The sequence below is a fragment of the Sciurus vulgaris genome (genome assembly GCF_902686455.1).
Source record: "Sciurus vulgaris genome assembly, chromosome: 17".
In the NCBI taxonomy this organism is placed as follows: Eukaryota; Metazoa; Chordata; class Mammalia; order Rodentia; family Sciuridae; genus Sciurus; species Sciurus vulgaris.
Genome location: NC_136478.1, coordinates 52,489,944 through 52,508,467, shown reverse-complemented (window position 1 = coordinate 52,508,467; position 18,524 = coordinate 52,489,944). Strand labels below are relative to the sequence as shown.

At 44.4% G+C, this 18,524-nt stretch overlaps 2 protein-coding genes and 1 long non-coding RNA gene across 3 annotated transcripts in view; 2 read left to right on the top strand and 1 right to left on the bottom strand.

Annotated features, from left to right (window-relative positions):
* The window catches only part of LOC306648364, a 45,624-nt gene that overhangs the window by 24,384 nt on the left and 2,716 nt on the right, over positions 1-18,524 (top strand). The gene's annotated exons all lie outside the window — the stretch shown is intronic.
* CXCL17 (C-X-C motif chemokine ligand 17) lies at positions 62-15,038 on the bottom strand. Its single transcript, XM_079118445.1, has 4 exons — positions 14,322-15,038; positions 4,674-4,754; positions 3,600-3,701; positions 62-482 (listed from the first exon to the last, which is right to left on the bottom strand). The coding sequence occupies exons 1-4, from the start codon at positions 14,398-14,400 to the stop codon at positions 385-387; spliced, it is 360 nt and encodes a 119-aa protein (XP_078974571.1). The 5' UTR covers positions 14,401-15,038; the 3' UTR covers positions 62-384.
* On the top strand, positions 11,841-12,126 carry LOC306647692 (protein transport protein Sec61 subunit gamma-like; the record flags this gene model as incomplete). The annotated part of the gene is made up of 1 exon (XM_079117199.1): positions 11,841-12,126. The coding sequence occupies exon 1, from the start codon at positions 11,899-11,901 to the stop codon at positions 12,124-12,126; it is 228 nt and encodes a 75-aa protein (XP_078973325.1). The 5' UTR covers positions 11,841-11,898.

Genomic DNA, 18,524 nt, shown 5'->3' with positions numbered 1-18,524 from the left:
TGAGTCACCTGGATTGAATATGAGTTGCTGGACCCCATTTGGAAGAAATGACTTTGACCTATTACATTTAAAAACATTTATTGATTTCTGTTTGCTACTTACTGTCATATTTAATGTCAAGTGAGACCAGCCAGGAGAGTGGGGTTTCTAGATTCTTTCACATAGTTAAGCCAAAGCCTAGGTAAGGGAGGACACAGGAAAAGACTGGCAAGAGAAGGTGGTACTGGGGGAGCCGTAATCAGTATGATGTTGGAAAAAAACGCCATTTGATAGGACTGGAGTGACTTGGGGCGGGGCAGGGAGTGGGGAGAATAAGAACATGCTCTTGTGCCCACTGCCTTTTTGGCTGAGAATTTTAATGGGGAGAGAAAGCTCTCAGAGCTCCTACAAGGGCAAAGCAAAGCTTTCTAGTTGACATCGTTTGAGAAATTGTTGGCAGGTTCTGGAGTGCTTGTTTGACTTCCTGTGGTGCCTTTGGTGTCCTATGGTGCAAATAAAGGGGGGAGACCAGTGTTAAAAGCATGTTTAAAATTTAATTTTTATGAGTACTTTTAAAATGTCAAGAGTACAACTTGTCCAGTGGAAAAAAAATTTTTAAAAATATACCCAGCGAAAAGTAAAAGGCTTCCTACAACCTCAACAACTAGACCCTCCTCCTTAGAGCTAACCACCGTTAATAGTTTGTCACATATTCTCCCAAACCTTTTGATAAAACACAACAGTTTACTTTAAAAAAATAAAATTATACCTTATGTATTGCTTTGCCCTGCACCTTGAAAAAATATTTCATTATTGCAAAATATTATACATGTGTAGAAATTCATAAAGTTATATATAGAGGCAGAACTCTTATAAGTGGGATTAGCACCCTATAAAAGAGGCAGAGGGAGCTGGCTGGGTCGTCCCTTCTGCCATGCCAGGATAGAGCTAGGAGGCATCAGCTATAAACCAGAAAGTGTGCCCTCACCAGACCCTGAATCCACTGGCACCTTGACCTTGGACTTCCCAATCTCCAGAACTGTGAGAAATAAATTTCCATTGTTTATTATAACAACCCCATCAATAGTATTTGGGTATAGCTCCAAGCGGAGTAAGAGAGTACATGATGGCTGGGTATGGTAGTGCACTCACACCTGTTATCCCAGTGACTCGGGAAGCTGAGGCAGGAGGATCACAAGTTCAAAGCCAGCCTCAGCAACTTAGTGAGGGCCTAAGTAACTTAGTGAGATCCTGTCTCTAAATAAAACATAAAAAAGGCTGGGGATAGGGCTGGGGTTGTGGCTCAGTGGTAGAGCACTTGCCTAGTATGTGTGAGTACCTGGGGTCGAGTCTCAGCACCCCATATAAATAAATAGATTAAAAAATAAAGGTCCGTTGACAACTAAAAAAAAAAATAATACTGGGGATCTGGCTCAGTGGTTAAGTGCCCCTGGGTTCATTGATTTTTCCAATACAAAAAAAAATAAAGACAATACACAAAAACATACTATAGTTACTGTGTCTTGTATTTTTCCTTCATGTTATGTGGGAAAGATTTATTTATATTCTTTGAAGTTTGTACGTTCATGCTGGTGTGTGTGTGTGTGTGTGTGTGTGTGTGTGTGTGTGCCCGCGCCTGCGCACATAATATGCTAATGTATTATAACTTACCTATTCATTCTACTGTCAATGGACTTTTGGCTGGTTTCCAGTTTAGGGTAGTTATGGCAATGCTGCTATGAAATTGTCATACATGTCTCCTGGTGTACTTTTTTTTTTTTTTTTTTTTCCCAGCGGTGCTGGGGATTGAACCCAGGGTCTTGTGCTTGTGAGGCAGGCACTCTACCCACTGAGCCATATCCACAGCCCTCCTGGTGTACTTGTGAGTAGGTACCTGAGAGTGAGATTGCTTGGTCACATAGTTTAAAATTTAGAAAATAACTGTCAAGGTTTTTCAAAGTGATTTACCAATTTACACTCCTGTTTGCAGCATGTGAGAGTTTCTTGGCGCCACTCTCTGCCAACACTTAGGCTTGTCAGACTTTAAAGCTTTTGCAGATTTGCTGATGAAATAGTAACAATCTCATTTTGAAATTAATTTACATTTTTCCAGTAATAAGGTTGAGTGTCATTTCACATGTTTATTATCTATTTGGATTTCCTTATCTGAGAAGTAACTATCAACTCTTTCTTTTTTAGAAATATGTTTTGTTGTAGATGGGCACAATATCTTTATATTATTTATTTATTTATTTGCAGTGCTGGGGATTGAACCCAGGGCCTTGTGCTTACGAGGCAAGCACTCTACCAACTGAGGTACATCCCCAGCCCTTTATTTATTTTTTTATGTGGCACTGAAAATCGAACCCAGGGCCTCACATGTGCTAGGCAAGTGCTCTACCACTGAGCCACAACTCCAGCCCGTGCCTTTTCAACTTTTTTGCCTATTCATTGTATTGCTTGCCTTCCTGATGCTGGTTTGTGTGAATATTTTATGTATTCTCAATACTAAATACTAATCCTTTTTTTTTTTTTTTTTTTTTTTTTAATTTAGAGACAGGCTCTTGCAAAATTGCTTAAGTCCTTGCTGAAGCTGGCTTCAAACTCAAAATTCCCCCTGCCTCAGCCTCCTGAGTCACTGGGATTACAGGTGTGCACCACTGTGCCTGGCTGGCTTACCTCATTATTTTTGACAACTGCAGATTTGCCCAATTTATATTTGATGAACATTTTCTCCCCCATTTGTTTTTCAAGAAAAATGCTACCATAGTTCTTGTACATATTTTTTTTTTTTTTTGCTTTGTTTTGGTTTTTGGTACTGGGGATTGAAACCAAAGGTGCTCTACCACTGAGCCTACACCCCCAGCCTTTTTATTTTTTGAGACAGGGTCTCACTAAATTGCTGAGGCTGGCCTTGAACTTGTGATCCTTCTGCTTCAGTCTCCCGAGTAGCTGGGATTATGGTCCAGAGCCACTGTGCCTGGCTTATACATACATCTTTGAGTACATATGCTAGTATTCTATAGCTGAGATTTCTGGAAATAAGATTACTGGTCAGAAGGTACACTGATTTACAGTTTTTTATAGATACTGCCAAATTCACTTCCATCAAGAGAGTATAAGGATCCAGATTTATCCCATTCTCCATAATTCTTAAAAACTGCTGGGCTAGTTGGGTGTGGCAGCACAGCGTATAATCCCGGCTACTTGGGAGGCTGAGGCAGGAGATTGTAAGTCTGGGCAACAAGACAAGACCTCATCTCCCAAACCAACCAAACCAAAACAGAACAGCCCACACTAGGCAGGGGAGGAGTCATATCCTGTTTGACCCTAACACCGGTGTCACCTTCAGAAATCGATGATCAGATCCTGGTACCCCATCTCCTTCCCCTAGATAAGCATTGAAGTTCTAAAATCCAGGAATTCGGTTACCCTTTCTAGTATCGGGGCGATTGTCCCTGCTCTGCCTTTCTTCCTGGTTCTTCACAGGTTAGCCTGGAGCGCCCAGGGCTGACAGTGTGCTTTTCCTGCCCTTCATCCTGCTTCTCAACCTCTGCTCCATCCCTAGTGACACCCAGGAGTGACTTTGGTTGAAGGAAGGTCAATTTCTTGAAACTTACTGGTTTTCTTCACATTGACGGTAGAATGATCGCAGGGACATCGCTTCTTTGGCAGCCTGGGCACTGTCATGAGTCTTCTCTTAGAGGCTCTCAGAAACCAATCTGAAATAACAGAGGGTCAGTATGTTGGCAAGCAGGGAGAAGGGCAGGGCTTTAATTGCCATCTTCCAGGACTCCTGCTTCCTTTTTGTTACTGCAGTGAGTGGGGAAAGGGGGTCACTGCAGAACAGCTGGAAACCTCTGGCTATTTGAACACCAGGATTTCTGAGCTGTTTTTCTGACCTCTACGGGCAGAGATTTGGTTTAGAGGGAAATATCATTGGGAAGATCACAGAATGAACAGTAAGATCTAGGCATTATCTCTCTCTCTCTCTCTCTTTTTTTTTTTTTTTTTTTTTTTTTTGGTACTGGGGATTGAACTAGGGGGTGCTTAATCACTGAGCCACATCTCCAGCCCTTTTAAATATTTTATTTAGAGACAGGGTCTTACTGAGTAACTTAGGGCCTCGCTGAATTGCTGAGGCTGGCTTTGCATTCATGATCCTCCTGCTTCAGCCTCCTGAGTAAGTGGGATTACAAGGCAAGCACCACCGTGCCTGGCAATATCTTTTTTTTTTTTTTTTTAATTAGTGCATTATAGTTATACATAATAGTTGGGTTTATTTTGACAAAGTCATGCATGCATGCAGGTGTTATCTTTTAAGGGCTGCTGTATCTTGGGCAAGTCATTTTGCCTCTCTGTTTTCATTTTTTTTCTGTGAGTTAAATAAGGCTGTGAATAGGATCCAGGATGCTTTTGGAAAGCCAGGAAAATGTGAATTCTTTTGGAAGTCAGCCTAGAATTTTTGGAAAAAGAGGAAGGGGAAGAGAACGGCGTGCGGTTGGGCCAGCTCTTCCCTAGGCCTTGGAGTCCAGTTCTTGCCTGAGACTCAGAAAGAAGGCAGGCAGCAGTGCCACAGGGAGTGGGCTGCTGAGGTCAGCTCGGAGAACATCTGCCCTGCTCTCAGAGGGGTGCAAGGGGCAGAGCTGGGGTCACCGTGGTGCCACCTCTGTTGTCCACGCTGAGTTACTGACCTTTGCACTCACAGTCTCCACTGCCTTCTACAAGCCGCCGCCCGGAAGCCTGGTGTTGGTTCCTGTTGCCCCTGGCGACCCCTGTCAGAAGGAAACAGGTCACTTCCAGGCACAGGAAAGGGCAGGGGCCAACAGATATGGTCCCCAGCATTGTGCTACCTAAGTCAAGAAGTTCCGTTTCTCCTCCTGTTTCCTCTGGGGACCTAGGGTGCTTCAGGAGACCAGTGTTTTAGGTGGATCAGATTTACGATCTGGCCTGGAGAAAAGCTTAGCTGAAGGCAGGTGAAGAACGGCCTCTGAATGGAAGAGAGGACAAAAGGCGGGGCTTATCAGGACTGTACCCCTGTCCTCAAGACTTCAGGAGTGAAAGCAAGGATGACATTATTCCACTGACCACGATTTCCATCCAACCTCCGAGATGCTGTATCTGAATTCACAATCCCAGTTGAAACCGTCAGAGGATGGTATTTGCTTTTGGTGTTCTGGAACAAATACACTCTTCTTTTGGCCCCTATCCAAGCCAATTTTATTGTGATACCCAAACAAAACAAAACAAGCAAACAAACCCCCTCCAAACCTCCCCCTTCTTTCTCTCTCTCTCTATTTATTTATTTATATATTTTATTTTTAGGTACGGGGGATTCAACCTGGGGGCACTTAACCACTGAACTGCATCCCCAGCCCTTTTTTTATATTTTATTTAGAGACAGTGTCTTACTAAGTTGCTTAGGGCCTCACTCAGTTGCTCAAGCTTGTTTTGAACTCTCGATCCTTTTGCCTCAGCCTCCCTAGCAGCTGGGATCACAGGTGTGGGCCACGGTGCCCAGCCTAAAAAAATTAGATATGTAAATAAACACAGGGTCTTCCTGTGTTGCCCAGGTTGACTTTTTTTGTGTGTGTGTGGAACTGGGGATCGAACCAGGGCATTGAACCCAGGGCCTCCTGCTTGCAAGGCAAGGCAAGCACTCTACCGACTGATCTATCTCCCCAGCCCCCAGGTTGACTTTGAACTCCTGGACTCAAGCAGTCCTCCTGCCTCAGTCTCTCAAATAGCTGGGACCATGGGCACACACCACTACCCTTGACTTTAAAATAGTTTTATGACAATAAGGATGATGGCTTATAGACTTGAGATTCTCAAGTTGGAACTGAGCCCAGAGGACACCTCCTCTGCACAGTGCTCTCTGTGGAGCGGTGTTTCCTGTCAGGTGGATTATGCCTTCACCGGGTTGCCTTTGTCTTTGAATGCAACTCAAACCTCCTCCTCTTCCAGTTATAGCTCATTGTTTGAAATTTGTTACAAACTGAGCTATGTCCCCCAAAAGCCACATGGTGAACCTTAACTTCCGGCATCTCCGAATGCCTGTTTTCGGAGATGGGGTCCTTAAAGAGGTGGTTAAGTTAAAACAAGTCTGTGTGGTGGGACCTAATTCACTGAGTGATGTTTTTTTAAGAAAATGCCATTTGGCCACACAGAAAAGACCCCAGGGCTATGTGCACACAGAGGAATAGCCCTGCGAGGATCCAGTAAGAAGGGGGCTATTACGAACTGAATGTCCGTGTCCCCATGAAGTGCATATGTTGAAATCCTAACCCCTAATGTATCAGGAAGTTGGCTCTTTGGGAAATAATTACCTCATGAAGGCAGAGTCCTCAGGAATGGGATTAGTGCCCTTATAAAAGGGATCCCAGAGGATTTTCTCACTCTTTCTGCCACAAGAAGCTGGCTCTGTGCGACCTGGAAGAGGACCCTTATCAGAATCCAATCATACTGACGCTCTGGTCTCAGAACTTTTGCCTCCAGAACTGTGAAATAAATTCCTGTGGTTGGTAAGCCACCCAGCCTGTGGCGATTTGTTATAACAGCCCAAACTTAAGACAGCAACCGTTTGCAAGGCAAGGAGAAGGCTTCAGAAGAGACCAAACTCTGCTGAAACTCTGACCTTGGATTGTCAGCCTCCAGAAGTGTGAGGATATAAACTTCTGTTGTTTAAGTCACCCAGTCTATGATATTTTGTTACGATGGTCCTAAAGCAAAATCTTTCTCCTTCACTAGATGTACAACCAACAGTTCAGTAGTCATTCTGTTACATAGCTCCTGGCACATGCTAGGTTTTTGGTAAATGTTTGTTCAATAAGTGGGTGGGCAGGTTGTTTGGAGAGGGCCCTTAGAGATTATCTGGTCCAATTCAGGTCCCTATTTCCCAGACTTGTGCCCTTTCTGCTACACAGATGGAGGGTGTTACATCATTTCCCCAAGTGCTAGTTTTCAAATGTTCTCAAGTGCTATTTAGAGCACTGTGAAAATAAACAGGCGTAGCCTCTGCTCTCTAAACTTTTCTAATATTTCACTCATGCCTGACCTATACTCCTTGATCCAGAGGAAAAACGCAGAATATTAGAGCAAGAAAGAACCTTGGAGATCACTTAGTTGAATCCCTTAATTGAGGAGGGTTTTCATTCTCAAGGTAATACAACTAGATTGGAGAAAGTTTTGAGGTATGACAAAAAACTCACTGTTCTTACCAGCTGATGGTATTTTGGTGTGTGGCCTGTATATGGTTTTCTTTATGTAGGGACAACCACAGTACATGAACAGATTTCCACCCTGCTTCATAAAGCATGATGATTTGTCATCTTCAAAATAGAGATTTTTGTTTTTTATTTATTTATATAAATAAATAAATAATTATTTTATTTATTTTTATTTATAAATTAAATTATATGCGGTGCTGAAAATTGAACCCAGTGCCTCACACATGCCAGGCAAGTGCTTTACCATTGAGCCACAACCCCAGCCCCAAAATAGAGATTTTTAATGATTGCCACTAGTATATGTTTTCCAAATTATTTAACTGTTCTCCCATTGCTGAATCTTTACATTGCTTTTATGTTTAGATATTGATAAAGATCTTCATTCTTATAACTTTTTCTAAATTTTGGATTATTTTCTTGGGAAAGAAAATAAAAATATCCCTCATTGGAAGAGAGTTCCCAAAGTGAAAATACAGGTGGAAATATAAGAAAAATTTCTTTCTTTCTTTTTGTACTTGGGATGGAACCTGGGGGTATTCTACTATGGAGCTACATCCCCATTCCCTTTTATTTTTTATTTTTTGAAACAGGGTCTTTCTAAGTTGCTTAGGGCCTCTTTAAGTTTCTAGGCCTCAAACTGGTGATCCTCCTGCCTCAGCCTCCAAAATAGCTGGGGTTACAGGTGTGTGCCATTGTGCCAGCCTTATATTTCTTGATATTATTATGAATTACTTTAAAAGGGCTGTAATAATTAACTAAATAACTATTTCCTTTATTTTTGGATGAGGAAACTGAGGCCCAGAGACAGCAAATGAAATGCCCAGGTTCACAAAGGTAATAGTGACACATTTAGGTTAAACCCAGGTTGTTATAGTTGTGGCCCCACATGAAAGCCAGTTTCATGCAGCTGAAAAATGAAGCTGCTTGGAAGTGTTGGATCATGTCTTCCAAGCCTCAGGCAGTCAGGGACTGTCTTTATGATTTTTTTTTCTTTCTCTGTGGCCTCCCTAAGTTGCTGAGGCCAGCTTTGAACTTGAGATCCTCTTGCCTCAGCCTCTTGAGCTGCTAGGATTTATGATTTCTTCTCTAGCTTGTATCTTCTCAGTTATTATTTACCTCATACTTTTCCTCTAAATTTATTTCACAAAATAGCCTCATTCTATGTGATATTATCTGTGAAATTACAGGCTTGATGCATGCTTAGATCTTTTCCTAATAGGTATTAAACATGTAATCGTTAAAGTAAAAAAATGTGAATTTATGTTCCACCTCAGATTAGTTTTGGGAAACAAACAGTAGTCACAGTGAAACAAACAGCCTTTACATCCAGATAGACCTGGGTTAGCTACAGGCTTCATCACTGAACTAGATAGTCTTGGACAAGTCACTCTGCTTCCTTGGTTCTTGATTCCCTCATGTGTAAAATGAAGATACTAATCTCCACTTTGCAGAGTTGTGAGGAATATATGAGCTACCATGAGCCCAGACAGGCATTCAGTTCAAGGGGGTTATTATTGTGTTTATTACTGTGGACTTCTGGTTATTTTTCAAAGATGGCGTCTATGCTGAAATATCAGGCATGTGGCTTTCTGCTGTCAGGTATTTATTTGTAAAAAAGTTACTCGTAAGGCTGTGGTTCAGGTCTGTAATCCCAGCAACTTGGGAGGCTGAGGTGGAAGTATCACAAATTTTTGAGGCCAGCTTCAGCAAGTTAGTGAGGTCCTTTCTCAAAAAAAAAAAAAAAAAAAAAAAAAAAAATAAATAAATAAATAAAAATAAAAATAAAGTAAAAATATGTTCTTGGAATTTGTGAGGCTCAGGAAATAATATGCAGATATTTTTAAAAAAGGGTCGGGGACTTAGCTCAGTAGTAGAATGCCCCTGGGTTCAATCTGCAGTACAAAAAAAGGGTACTTGTTAGAACTTGTGGCACATCTATCACTATTTAGATTTCCCAGTTCTGCTATAAATTTGCTTTGTGATTTTAGCCAACTTGCTTAACTTGTCTGGGCTTCATTTACCTCATTTGTAAAATGTGGCTAATTGCACATTAGTAAGTGTTATGTTATTTTCCAATTCTGTCCATTAGAGGGACTAGAAGTAATGGAAGCCACTAGCAAAGGATATATGTATCACCCATCATTTATAAAACAGCATTTTCCGAAGAAAGGAACCTGGGTTCCCTGAAGAAGTTATGGATTTCAGGGCTGCACCAATAAAGTGAAGATGAGCATAGAATATAGTAGTGTCAGAAAGTAAGGAAATGTTAAAAAAATAATGGGGATATTAAAAGATCACAAACGCCAACTTGAAGAAGCCCCAGTGGCCAATTCAGGGACAATATGAGTAATATAATAAATAAGGATAGTAACGGATAATAACTCATAAATATCCACGAGTCCACACTCATAGAAATAGATAACTGAATCAATAAGTAAAAGGAGGAGGAATAGGTCCTCTCTCTCTCTCTGTTTCTCTCTCTCTCTTTCTTTTCTATTTGTAGCAGGGATCAAACCCAGGACAGGGGTGCTTTACCACTGAGCCACATCCCTAGTCATTTTCTTCTTATTTTGAGACAGGGTCTTTCTAAGTCACTAAGGCTAGCCTCAAACTTGTGATCCTCCTGCCTCAGCCTCCTGTGTCTCTGATCACTGGGATCACAGGTGTGCTCCACTGTGCCCGGTGCTCTTTCTTATAGGAGAATTCCAATTACTAACGTAGAAGGAATGAAGGATTACTAGAAAATCACTATTTGGTTAGTACCACAGTAATCATCGTGGTAGGTAAGAGTCATTAATGGACTTTAAAAATTATTGAGCAAAAGTATGATAAGGAGTAGGATGTTTGCACAGTCTTAAAGTATCTCTCGACGGGATACTTATTAATTACAAGGGGGGAAATCATTAACTTTACAGTAAAGAAAACTAGCAGACACCACCTTAGCCAGTTAACATCACCAGCAATGAGAGATGGCAGTATCTTGGGTCTCCTTGTGTTGCATACTGAGAAGGACACATCACTTCTGTGGTATTTGCCCTGTTATGATTTGGATTTGAGTGTCCCCTGCAGAAACTTATGTGTTAGGCAGTGCAGGAATGTTCAGAGGTGAAGTGATTAGATTATGCGAGCTGTAACCTCATCAATAGATTCATAATTTAAATGAACTACTGCCTATGGAGCGAGCGGTAATTGTAGGCAAGTGGGGTGTGGCTGGGGCGGGGAGCTTTGGACTATGTCTTGTCCCTGGCTCCTCTTTCTCCACCTCCTGCTTCCTGGCTGCCATGAGCTCAGCAGCTTTCCTCCATCATACCCTTCCATCATGATCTGTTTCGTCTCAGGCTGAGAGCAATGGAGTTGGCCAACAATGGGCTGAGACTTCTGAAATTGTGAGCCCCATATAAACTTTTCCTCCTCTTAAGTTGTTCTTGTCAGGTATTTTGTCACAGTGATGAAAAACTGATACATGCCCCATATGCATAACCCGAATTTACTCATGAGGAAACACTGGATAAACCTAAACTGGAGACATTTTTACAAAATACTTGCCCAGTAGTCTTCAAAAAAGTATTAAGGGCTACGCACATGCCTGTAATTCCAGCGATTTGGGAGGCTGAAGCTGGAGGATTGCAAGTTAGAGACCAGCCTCTGCAACTTAGGGAGGCCCTAAGTAACTTAGTGAGACCCTGTCTCAAAATAAAACATAAAAAGGGGTGGGGATGTGGCTCAGTGGCTAAGCGCCCTCAGTTCAATCCCTAGAACCCAACCCTCCCCCCACCGCCAAAAGTATCAAGGTATGAAAGAAGGAAACACTGGGAAACTACCCTAGATTGGAGGATTCCAAGGAGACAGAGCAGTTTTATCAACGTAGGATCGTGGATCAAACTCTGGACTAGAAAAAGGACATTCATGGGATAATCAGCAAAAATTAGTTAACATTATTGTATCAGTGCCAATTTCCTAGTTTTGATAATTGTATTATGGTTATGTAAGGAGTTACTTGAAAAAAGTGGATAAAGGATATACTGGAAATCTATTTTTACACTTTTGAAAGTATGAGAAATCTGGGCTGGGGCTGTGGTTCAGTGGTGGAGTGCTCACCTACCATGTGTGAGGCACGGGGTTCGATCCACAGCACCGCATATAAATAAATCAAATAAAGGTATTGTGTCCACCTACAACTAAAAATATTTTAAAAAGAAAATATGAGAGATAAAAGGTAAAAAATACATTAAATCTCTGAGGACAGTGTACAGTGCTTAGAACAAAGCCTGCAACACAGGAGGGTGTGCATGTGTAAGCACGGTACTGGGGTTTGAACCCAGGGGTGCTTTCCCACTGAGCTACTCCCTCAGCCCTTTTTATTTTTTATTTTGAAGCAGAGCCTGACTAAGTCGCTCAGGTTGGCCTCCTGTCTCAGCCTTCCAAATAGCTGGGATTACAGACATGAGCCACTATGCCCAGCAACATAGGAGTGCTTAACACGGTCAGGTATTGTAAGTAATTTTATAATTAAGTAATATTACAAGTAATGAATAATCTGTTGTTATAAGTAATGTACTTCTTAATATTCTCACATTTCCTTTTTCCCTCTCTGCTGGGAAAAGCATATTGAAAAGCACAGATGTGAGCATCTCAAGGGGCATCGGGGCAGCTGGGCGAGGAAGGCAGGGTGCTGACCTGAGGGACAATTATGGATCAGGTAATGCAGTTTGTTGAGCCAAGTCGGCAGTTTGTGAAGGACTCGATTCGTCTTGTTAAAAGATGCACCAAACCTGATAGAAAAGAATTCCAGAAGATTGCCATGGCAACAGCAATAGGATTTGCTATAATGGGATTCATTGGTTTCTTTGTGAAATTGATCCATATCCCTATTAATAACATCATTGTGGGATGTGGCTCAGTGGTTAAGTGCACATAAGTTCAATCCCTGGTACCAAAAAAAAAAAAAAAAAAAAAGTAAGATCAGATTTTGTTGTGAGAATTGTTCTGGAGAATGTGAGGGTGTCATTCTTTCTGTCACGAATTGGCTCAGACTTCTGCAGGCCTTGCAAAACTGCTTGGCTGGAAGCAAGGCTGGAGCCTGGTCCCCATCCATTGCATGTGGTTTGTGACAGAGACACTTGGTAGCACAGGGAGCTCTCCCCAGTTTGTTGCCCTCGGGTGTTAGCAACTGCTTTACGAAATGTACTCGATCCTAGATAAACATTATATCATTTAATCTTCACAAGTCCATGTGATAAATGTTATTTTATGTGTTTTATTATTATCATTATTTTTGGCACCGGGGATTAAACCCAGAGGTGCTTAACCACTGAGCCACATTCTCAACCCTTTTTATATTTTATTTTGAGACAGGGTCTTGCTGGGTTGCTGAGGGCCTTGCTACGTTGCTGAGGCTGGCTTTGAACTTGTGATCTTTCTGCCCCAGCCTCTCCAGTTACTAGGATTACAGGCATGCGCCACCATGCCCGGCTATTGTATGTTTTAGTATGGTAAAAATGAGGCTTAAATGATTCGTGGAGGGTTGGAAAGTGAGTGGTAGAGTCAGTGTTTGGATCTGGGTCCTCCTGGCTCAAAGGCTGAATCTAAACATGTAGCCAGGTTTAAGAACTATTGGGATCCAGCCCATAGTTCTCAACTGGGGGTGGTCAAGCCCCGCCCCCTAAACATTTAGCAATGTCTGGAGGTATTTTTAGCTCTTAGCTGGGGCGTGTTGGGGAGGGAGGAGGCCACTCTTGGCATCTAATAGATAGATGCCACATTATAATACATAGAGCAGCCCGTCCACAACCAAAGCTGTCCAGCCCCCAAAGTCAATAGAGCTGCTATCAAACCCCAGTATCGAGTCTCAAAGGGGCGATATGTGGAACTCAGAAACCTGAGGACTTGGCTAATATTTACTGAGTACTGTGCTGGATGATGCGAGGATCATGGGAGCCACAATTCCATTTGTGCCACCAAGGAGGGTGCAGTCCAGAAGGCCAGGGGGCAGGAATGGAGGGGCACAGGGACCCTTGCAATACAGGCAGAATATGATCAATGCAAAAAGAGAGTCAAGTTGGGGCTGAGCACGCTCAGTGAGGGGCTCAGGTCTGTCTTGGAGGAATCTAGGGAGACTGGGGCGGAGATGGTTTGGAGCTGGAAGAGTGAGCGAAGTTGAGCTGGAAGGCAAACACAGGACCTGTTCACGGAACAGCAAGAAGTGGAGTCTGGGTGGAGCAGAGTCTTCGTGAGTGAGTAGAGGGGTGGACTGGAAAGGCAGGTCGAGGATGGAGCGCGGAGGCCAGGCTGGGGAGTGCTGAGTACGGCAGGAGCTGTGGCTCTCCGGAGTGGGCCTGGGGATGGGACGGTGCTCGGGGTCTCTTCTGTGCACAGGGCTAGTGGAAACTGGAGCAGATTCGGGACTGCTTGACCAAAGCTCTGCTTCCCCAAAGGGGAGCGGTCCCAACAGCGATTGGGACGGCTGGGACTGTGGTACCCGGTGGGGTGGGAGCTTTTTACTTTCCACAGTGCCGCTAAACATCATTGAAAACTGTTGGCGGCGTCTCTAGGGCAGTGTAAGGAGCAGGGGACTTCACTTCTGAGTGTACGCTGATCTCTGCCGCATAGCTGGGCCCTGGGGAAATGAATTACTCTTGTGGAAAAGGGGTTGGGGGAAAGGAGAGGAGGAAATCTTGGTTGAGTTAGTGTGTGTGTGTGTGTGTGTGTGTGTGTGTGTGTGTGTGTGTGTGAGAGAGAGAGAGAGAACAATATATATATATATATATATATATATTTTTTTTTTTTTTTTTTTTTTTTTGAGGCAGGGTCTTGCTAAGGTGCCCACGTTAGCTTAAACTTAAAGTCCCACTGCCTCAGCCTCCCGAGTAGCTGGCAGTACAGGTGTGCACCACAGTCCCCGACCTTACCATATGTCTTTTTTAACTCTCACAACACCCTTTGGGTATAAGTACTGGTTCCATCTTTTCGGAAATGAGAAAAACGGCACCCAGAAAGGCTGACTTTCCCTAAATCTTTGTAGCAAAAGGAGCCACATTTTAACGCACGCGTGGCCGGTTTTGACATGTTTTCTGCCCCTTTTCCCTGCTTCATTAAAAAAATAATCTTATTTACCTGGATTCTGGCTGCTAGAGACCATGGACGTCAGCGTGAGTGGCAGCAGCAGAAGGAGGGATGGGATGAGAACCTTCATTGTGGCTGTCGGTGATGCTGGAAGCTGCTTGCCCTGTGTGTGGAAGTTCCCAGTCAGAGGCTCCGGATTTCTTGAGATGGTCCACTCAGCTGGTGGTCAGCACCTCAGTCCCAGGCTAGTGTTCCCTTTAGAGAGTAAGAACAGGAAAGGCACGCTGCCCTTGTGGTTAGATAACAGATCGGATCAGGTGCTTTACGGGAATCTGGGAGGTAAAACTGGTCACACAAAAGAAACTTAGCATTCTTGAGTGCATAAGTGACTGGCAACTGGGCAGTAGAACCTGTTCCTTCTGGTCCCCCTCCCTACCTCCCCACCCCACCGCGTGCTCTGATATCTTCAAGACTTGCTTATTCGAATTTCCTTCTACCTTTCAGTGACTATCTCTAGCAAGAAAGTGGGAATGGGTTGGCAAGAGAGGATGACATGTCTGGTTCCCCTTTGTCCTTCCCACTTCTGTCCTTGGCAAAGGATTGGCAATGGTGATGGTGTTGCCTGGGAAGATCCCCTGTCCTCTGTTTACGATTCCCACCAGTTCTCTCGCCGTGTAAGGTGTTTGGGACCCTGAAGAAGCAGTTCTCCTTTGCCCGGAATGCTGCCCCTGGAGCAGTGGGTAAGACCAGCCTGATTGTTCACCAGGAATATGGCTGTGGCTTAGTCGCTCCAATCTCAAAGAAGAGGGAACTGGTTCAAGAGGGCTTGGGAAACAGGAGTCACAGGAGTGAAGGAGTCTTTAAAATATGTTTGCCCAGGCTGCTGGGGCTCCTGGCTCCATACCTTGTTTGAATGCCTCAAGGCAAAATAAGAAAGTTAATAATACTTAGAGTAAACATTAAAGGTTACCGTGATACTCAACTTTGCATTACTGTGACAAAATACCTGAAATAATCAGCTTATAAGGAGGAGAGGTTTATTTTGGCTCACGGTTTTGGAGGTTTCAGTTCATGGCTGGTTGGTCCTGTTGCTTTTGGGCCTGTGGAGGGGCAGGTGCACATGGTGGAGGAAACTGCTCACCTCATGGCAGCCAGGGAGCAAAGAAGAGACAGGAAGGAGCCAGGGCCCTGATGTCCCCTTAAAGTCCACGCTCCCAGTGACCTAACTTCCTTCCTTCCTTCTTTCCTTCCTTGGTATCAGGGATTGCACCCAGGGGTGCTTAGCCCCTGAGCCACATCCTCAGCCCTTTTTAATCTTATTTAGAGACAGGGTCTTGCTGAATTGCTGAGGCCTTGCTATGTTGCTGAGGCTGGCTTGGAACTACTGATCCTCCTCCCTCAGCCTCCAGAGCTGCTGGATTACAGGTGTGCGCCATGCCCTGGCAACTGTGCCTTTAACACCCGGGCTCTGGGGGACATTCACAATCCAGTCTGTAGTAGTTGTGGAACTTCAGCAACTCACAAACTTGACGCCTGCTCCAGAGACTTCTTTTGCCAAAGAAAGAGGAGAGATGAAGCTCGAATCCTGGTGATATTTGTGGGGGCTGAAGGAATAGGAAACAAGGAAGTCCTCCCTGAAAGCCTCCATTTAGGAGTGAGAGGGTGGGATGGCTTTGTTTTCCCAGGCGGGGGGAAGATGCGAGGTGCAGGTCAAATCCATTTTGTCTTTTGTTCCATCATTCCTTCCCCTCAGATTTCAAATCATCTCAGGCTGTTGTCGTGTGGGAGAGTGTTCTAAAGTCGAAGGCTCTGGCTGCTTTCTGGAAAATTCTAAAAGTGGTCTCTGTTTTCGAGGTACTCAAGTCTAACCAAGGGGATGACGTATGCGTCATAAAACCTGGAGGTGTCTGTGGAGTCAACTCTCAGAGGTGGCAGGAGTTCATGGGGGATGGAGAGGGACCCTGTTTAGGTGGCACTTGAGCTGGGTCTTACGGTGTGGGGCGGAATTTAGGCTGGTGGGGAGCAGAGAGGAGGATGGTGCAGTGGGGTGTCAGGAGGCTGGAGTCTGGAGCTAATCGGTCGGGGAAACTCTGAGGCCAGGGGCTGTCGATGGCTCACTTTGGTATTCCTGGGGGCATTGGGGAGATAGCTCAGTTGGTAGAGTGCTTGCCTTGCAAGCACAAGGCCCTGGGTTCAATCCCCAGCACCCAAAAAAAAAAAAAAAAAAGGTATTCCTGGGACTCACGGGACTCATGCACGGGACTCATGCAGGGCCTGGCTCTGTGGGAGCACCCCACAGATATTTGTTGAATGGAGCGATCTTCACGTAACCCCTTAATTAGGCCAGAAGGATGGGAGAGTGTGTGGACGTGCGATTCATAGGAAGGAAGAAAACCTTACTGGGAAATGGGCGTGCACGCACGGAGCCTGGTGGGATGTCCGCCTCCCTTGTGGACCTGTCCATCCGTCTACGCCGAAGTCACGGTGGGATCAGGGGGCTCCTCAGACCTTCCTCCAGGTCCCCTCGGTCTGTTGACCCTGTTTCCTCAGGTCCTGGCTCCCTGTCAGTTCTCTGTCTGGTTTCCCCCTCCCTGGACTTGGGGTGGGTGTACCATGGGAGGGACTGTGGGTCCTTCAGGATCATTGATATAAAGCTCCCATAATCTGTAGTCTTGGCGGCTCTGGAGGCTGAGGCAGGAGGATCCGGTTCAAAGCCAGTCTCGGCAATTTATCGAGACTCATTGAAACCCTGTCTCTAAATAAAATATTAAAAAGGGCTGGGGATGTGGCTCAGTGATTAAGCACCCTTGGGTTCAATCCTGTGTACCAAGTAAAAATTAAACAAGAAGAACAACAAAATACCTGTAAGACAAATGGATTTTTCTCTTAGTGATATTGACAACTTCTGCTGGCACGGTGGTACATGCCTATAATCCCAGTGACTTGGGAGGCTGAGGCAGGAGGATTGTGAGTTCAAATTCAGCCTCAGCAACTTAGCAAGGTCCTAAACAACTTAGTGAGACCCTGTCTCTAAATAAAGTATTAAAAGTGTTGGGGATGTAGCTTGGTGGTTAAGTGCCCCTGAGTTCAATCCCTGGTACCAAAAAAAAAAAAAGTACAGGGTCGGAGTTCAGTTGTTGGACACCACTGGGTTTAATCCCTAGTACTGCAACACACACACACACACACACACACACACACACACACACGTTGACAACCTTTTATGTCCCATCTTGGAAACATTATTGTGTCCTAAGAGTCTGACTTTTAAAGGTCCCCTCCCTGGAAGAGGGCAGGTGACAGTAGGGAGCAGATGCCATTCTCCCTGGGAAATTGGTTTCCCCATTCATTCCTGCAGTTGGCCAGCGTTGGAGGATCTTTGCTGACCAAATCCACCCTTCGCCTTCCTGTCACTCATGTGTTAATCACTGAAGTCTGCAGTGCCTGATGTGAGCCTGCCAGTTGCTGCGTGTTGGATAGCGAGCAGAGCAAGGTCTCAGGAGCGCCCCAAATCCACAGGCCGATGGAGACGTGCCCCCCTGCCCCACTTTACAGAACTAAACGTTAAGGTGCAGGGAGGTCTAAGCAACTTAGCAAGACTCTGCCTCAAAATAAAAAATAAAAAGAGCTGGATGTTGCTCCATGGTGAAGTACCTCTGGGTTCAATCCCCGGTACCCCCAAAATAAATAAAATAAAGTGCAGGGAAGTTATATGATTAGCTCAATGCCATCAGCCAGTCTCAAAGTCACAGCATTAAAACACAGGTTTCCTGGCTTCCTAGATTTTCTGTAAAGTGCTGCTGCATACCCAAATACCCTGCTAAGAGAGCGAGCATATTCAGATTGAAGTGGGAGCCCAAAACCATGCTCCTTAGCCAGAAAGAAAAGCTCAGTCTAATAGGGACTGAAAAGGACAGTCTGAGACACCTACATTCCCCAACCCCCTCTCTCCACTTTAAGCTTGAAAGGAAGAGCTAAGAAAACCAGGAGTGGAAGCTTTTTCATAAGGAATTAGTAAAATGAATGCAAAAATGCAATATTCACCTCTACTGTGGTGTTTCGCACTGAATTGTAGGCATCTGGCTTTGAACTAGGTCCCCTCCGTGGCCTGGGGTCTGTGAGGTCAGGGACCAGGTCCAATTCCTCTTTGTTGCTTCCCTGCACAGGGGCTGATAAATATTCCTTAAAAAAATAAAACTACATAAGAAGTATAGCCAGGCGGAGTGGCACACGCCTGTAATCCTAGTGACTCCG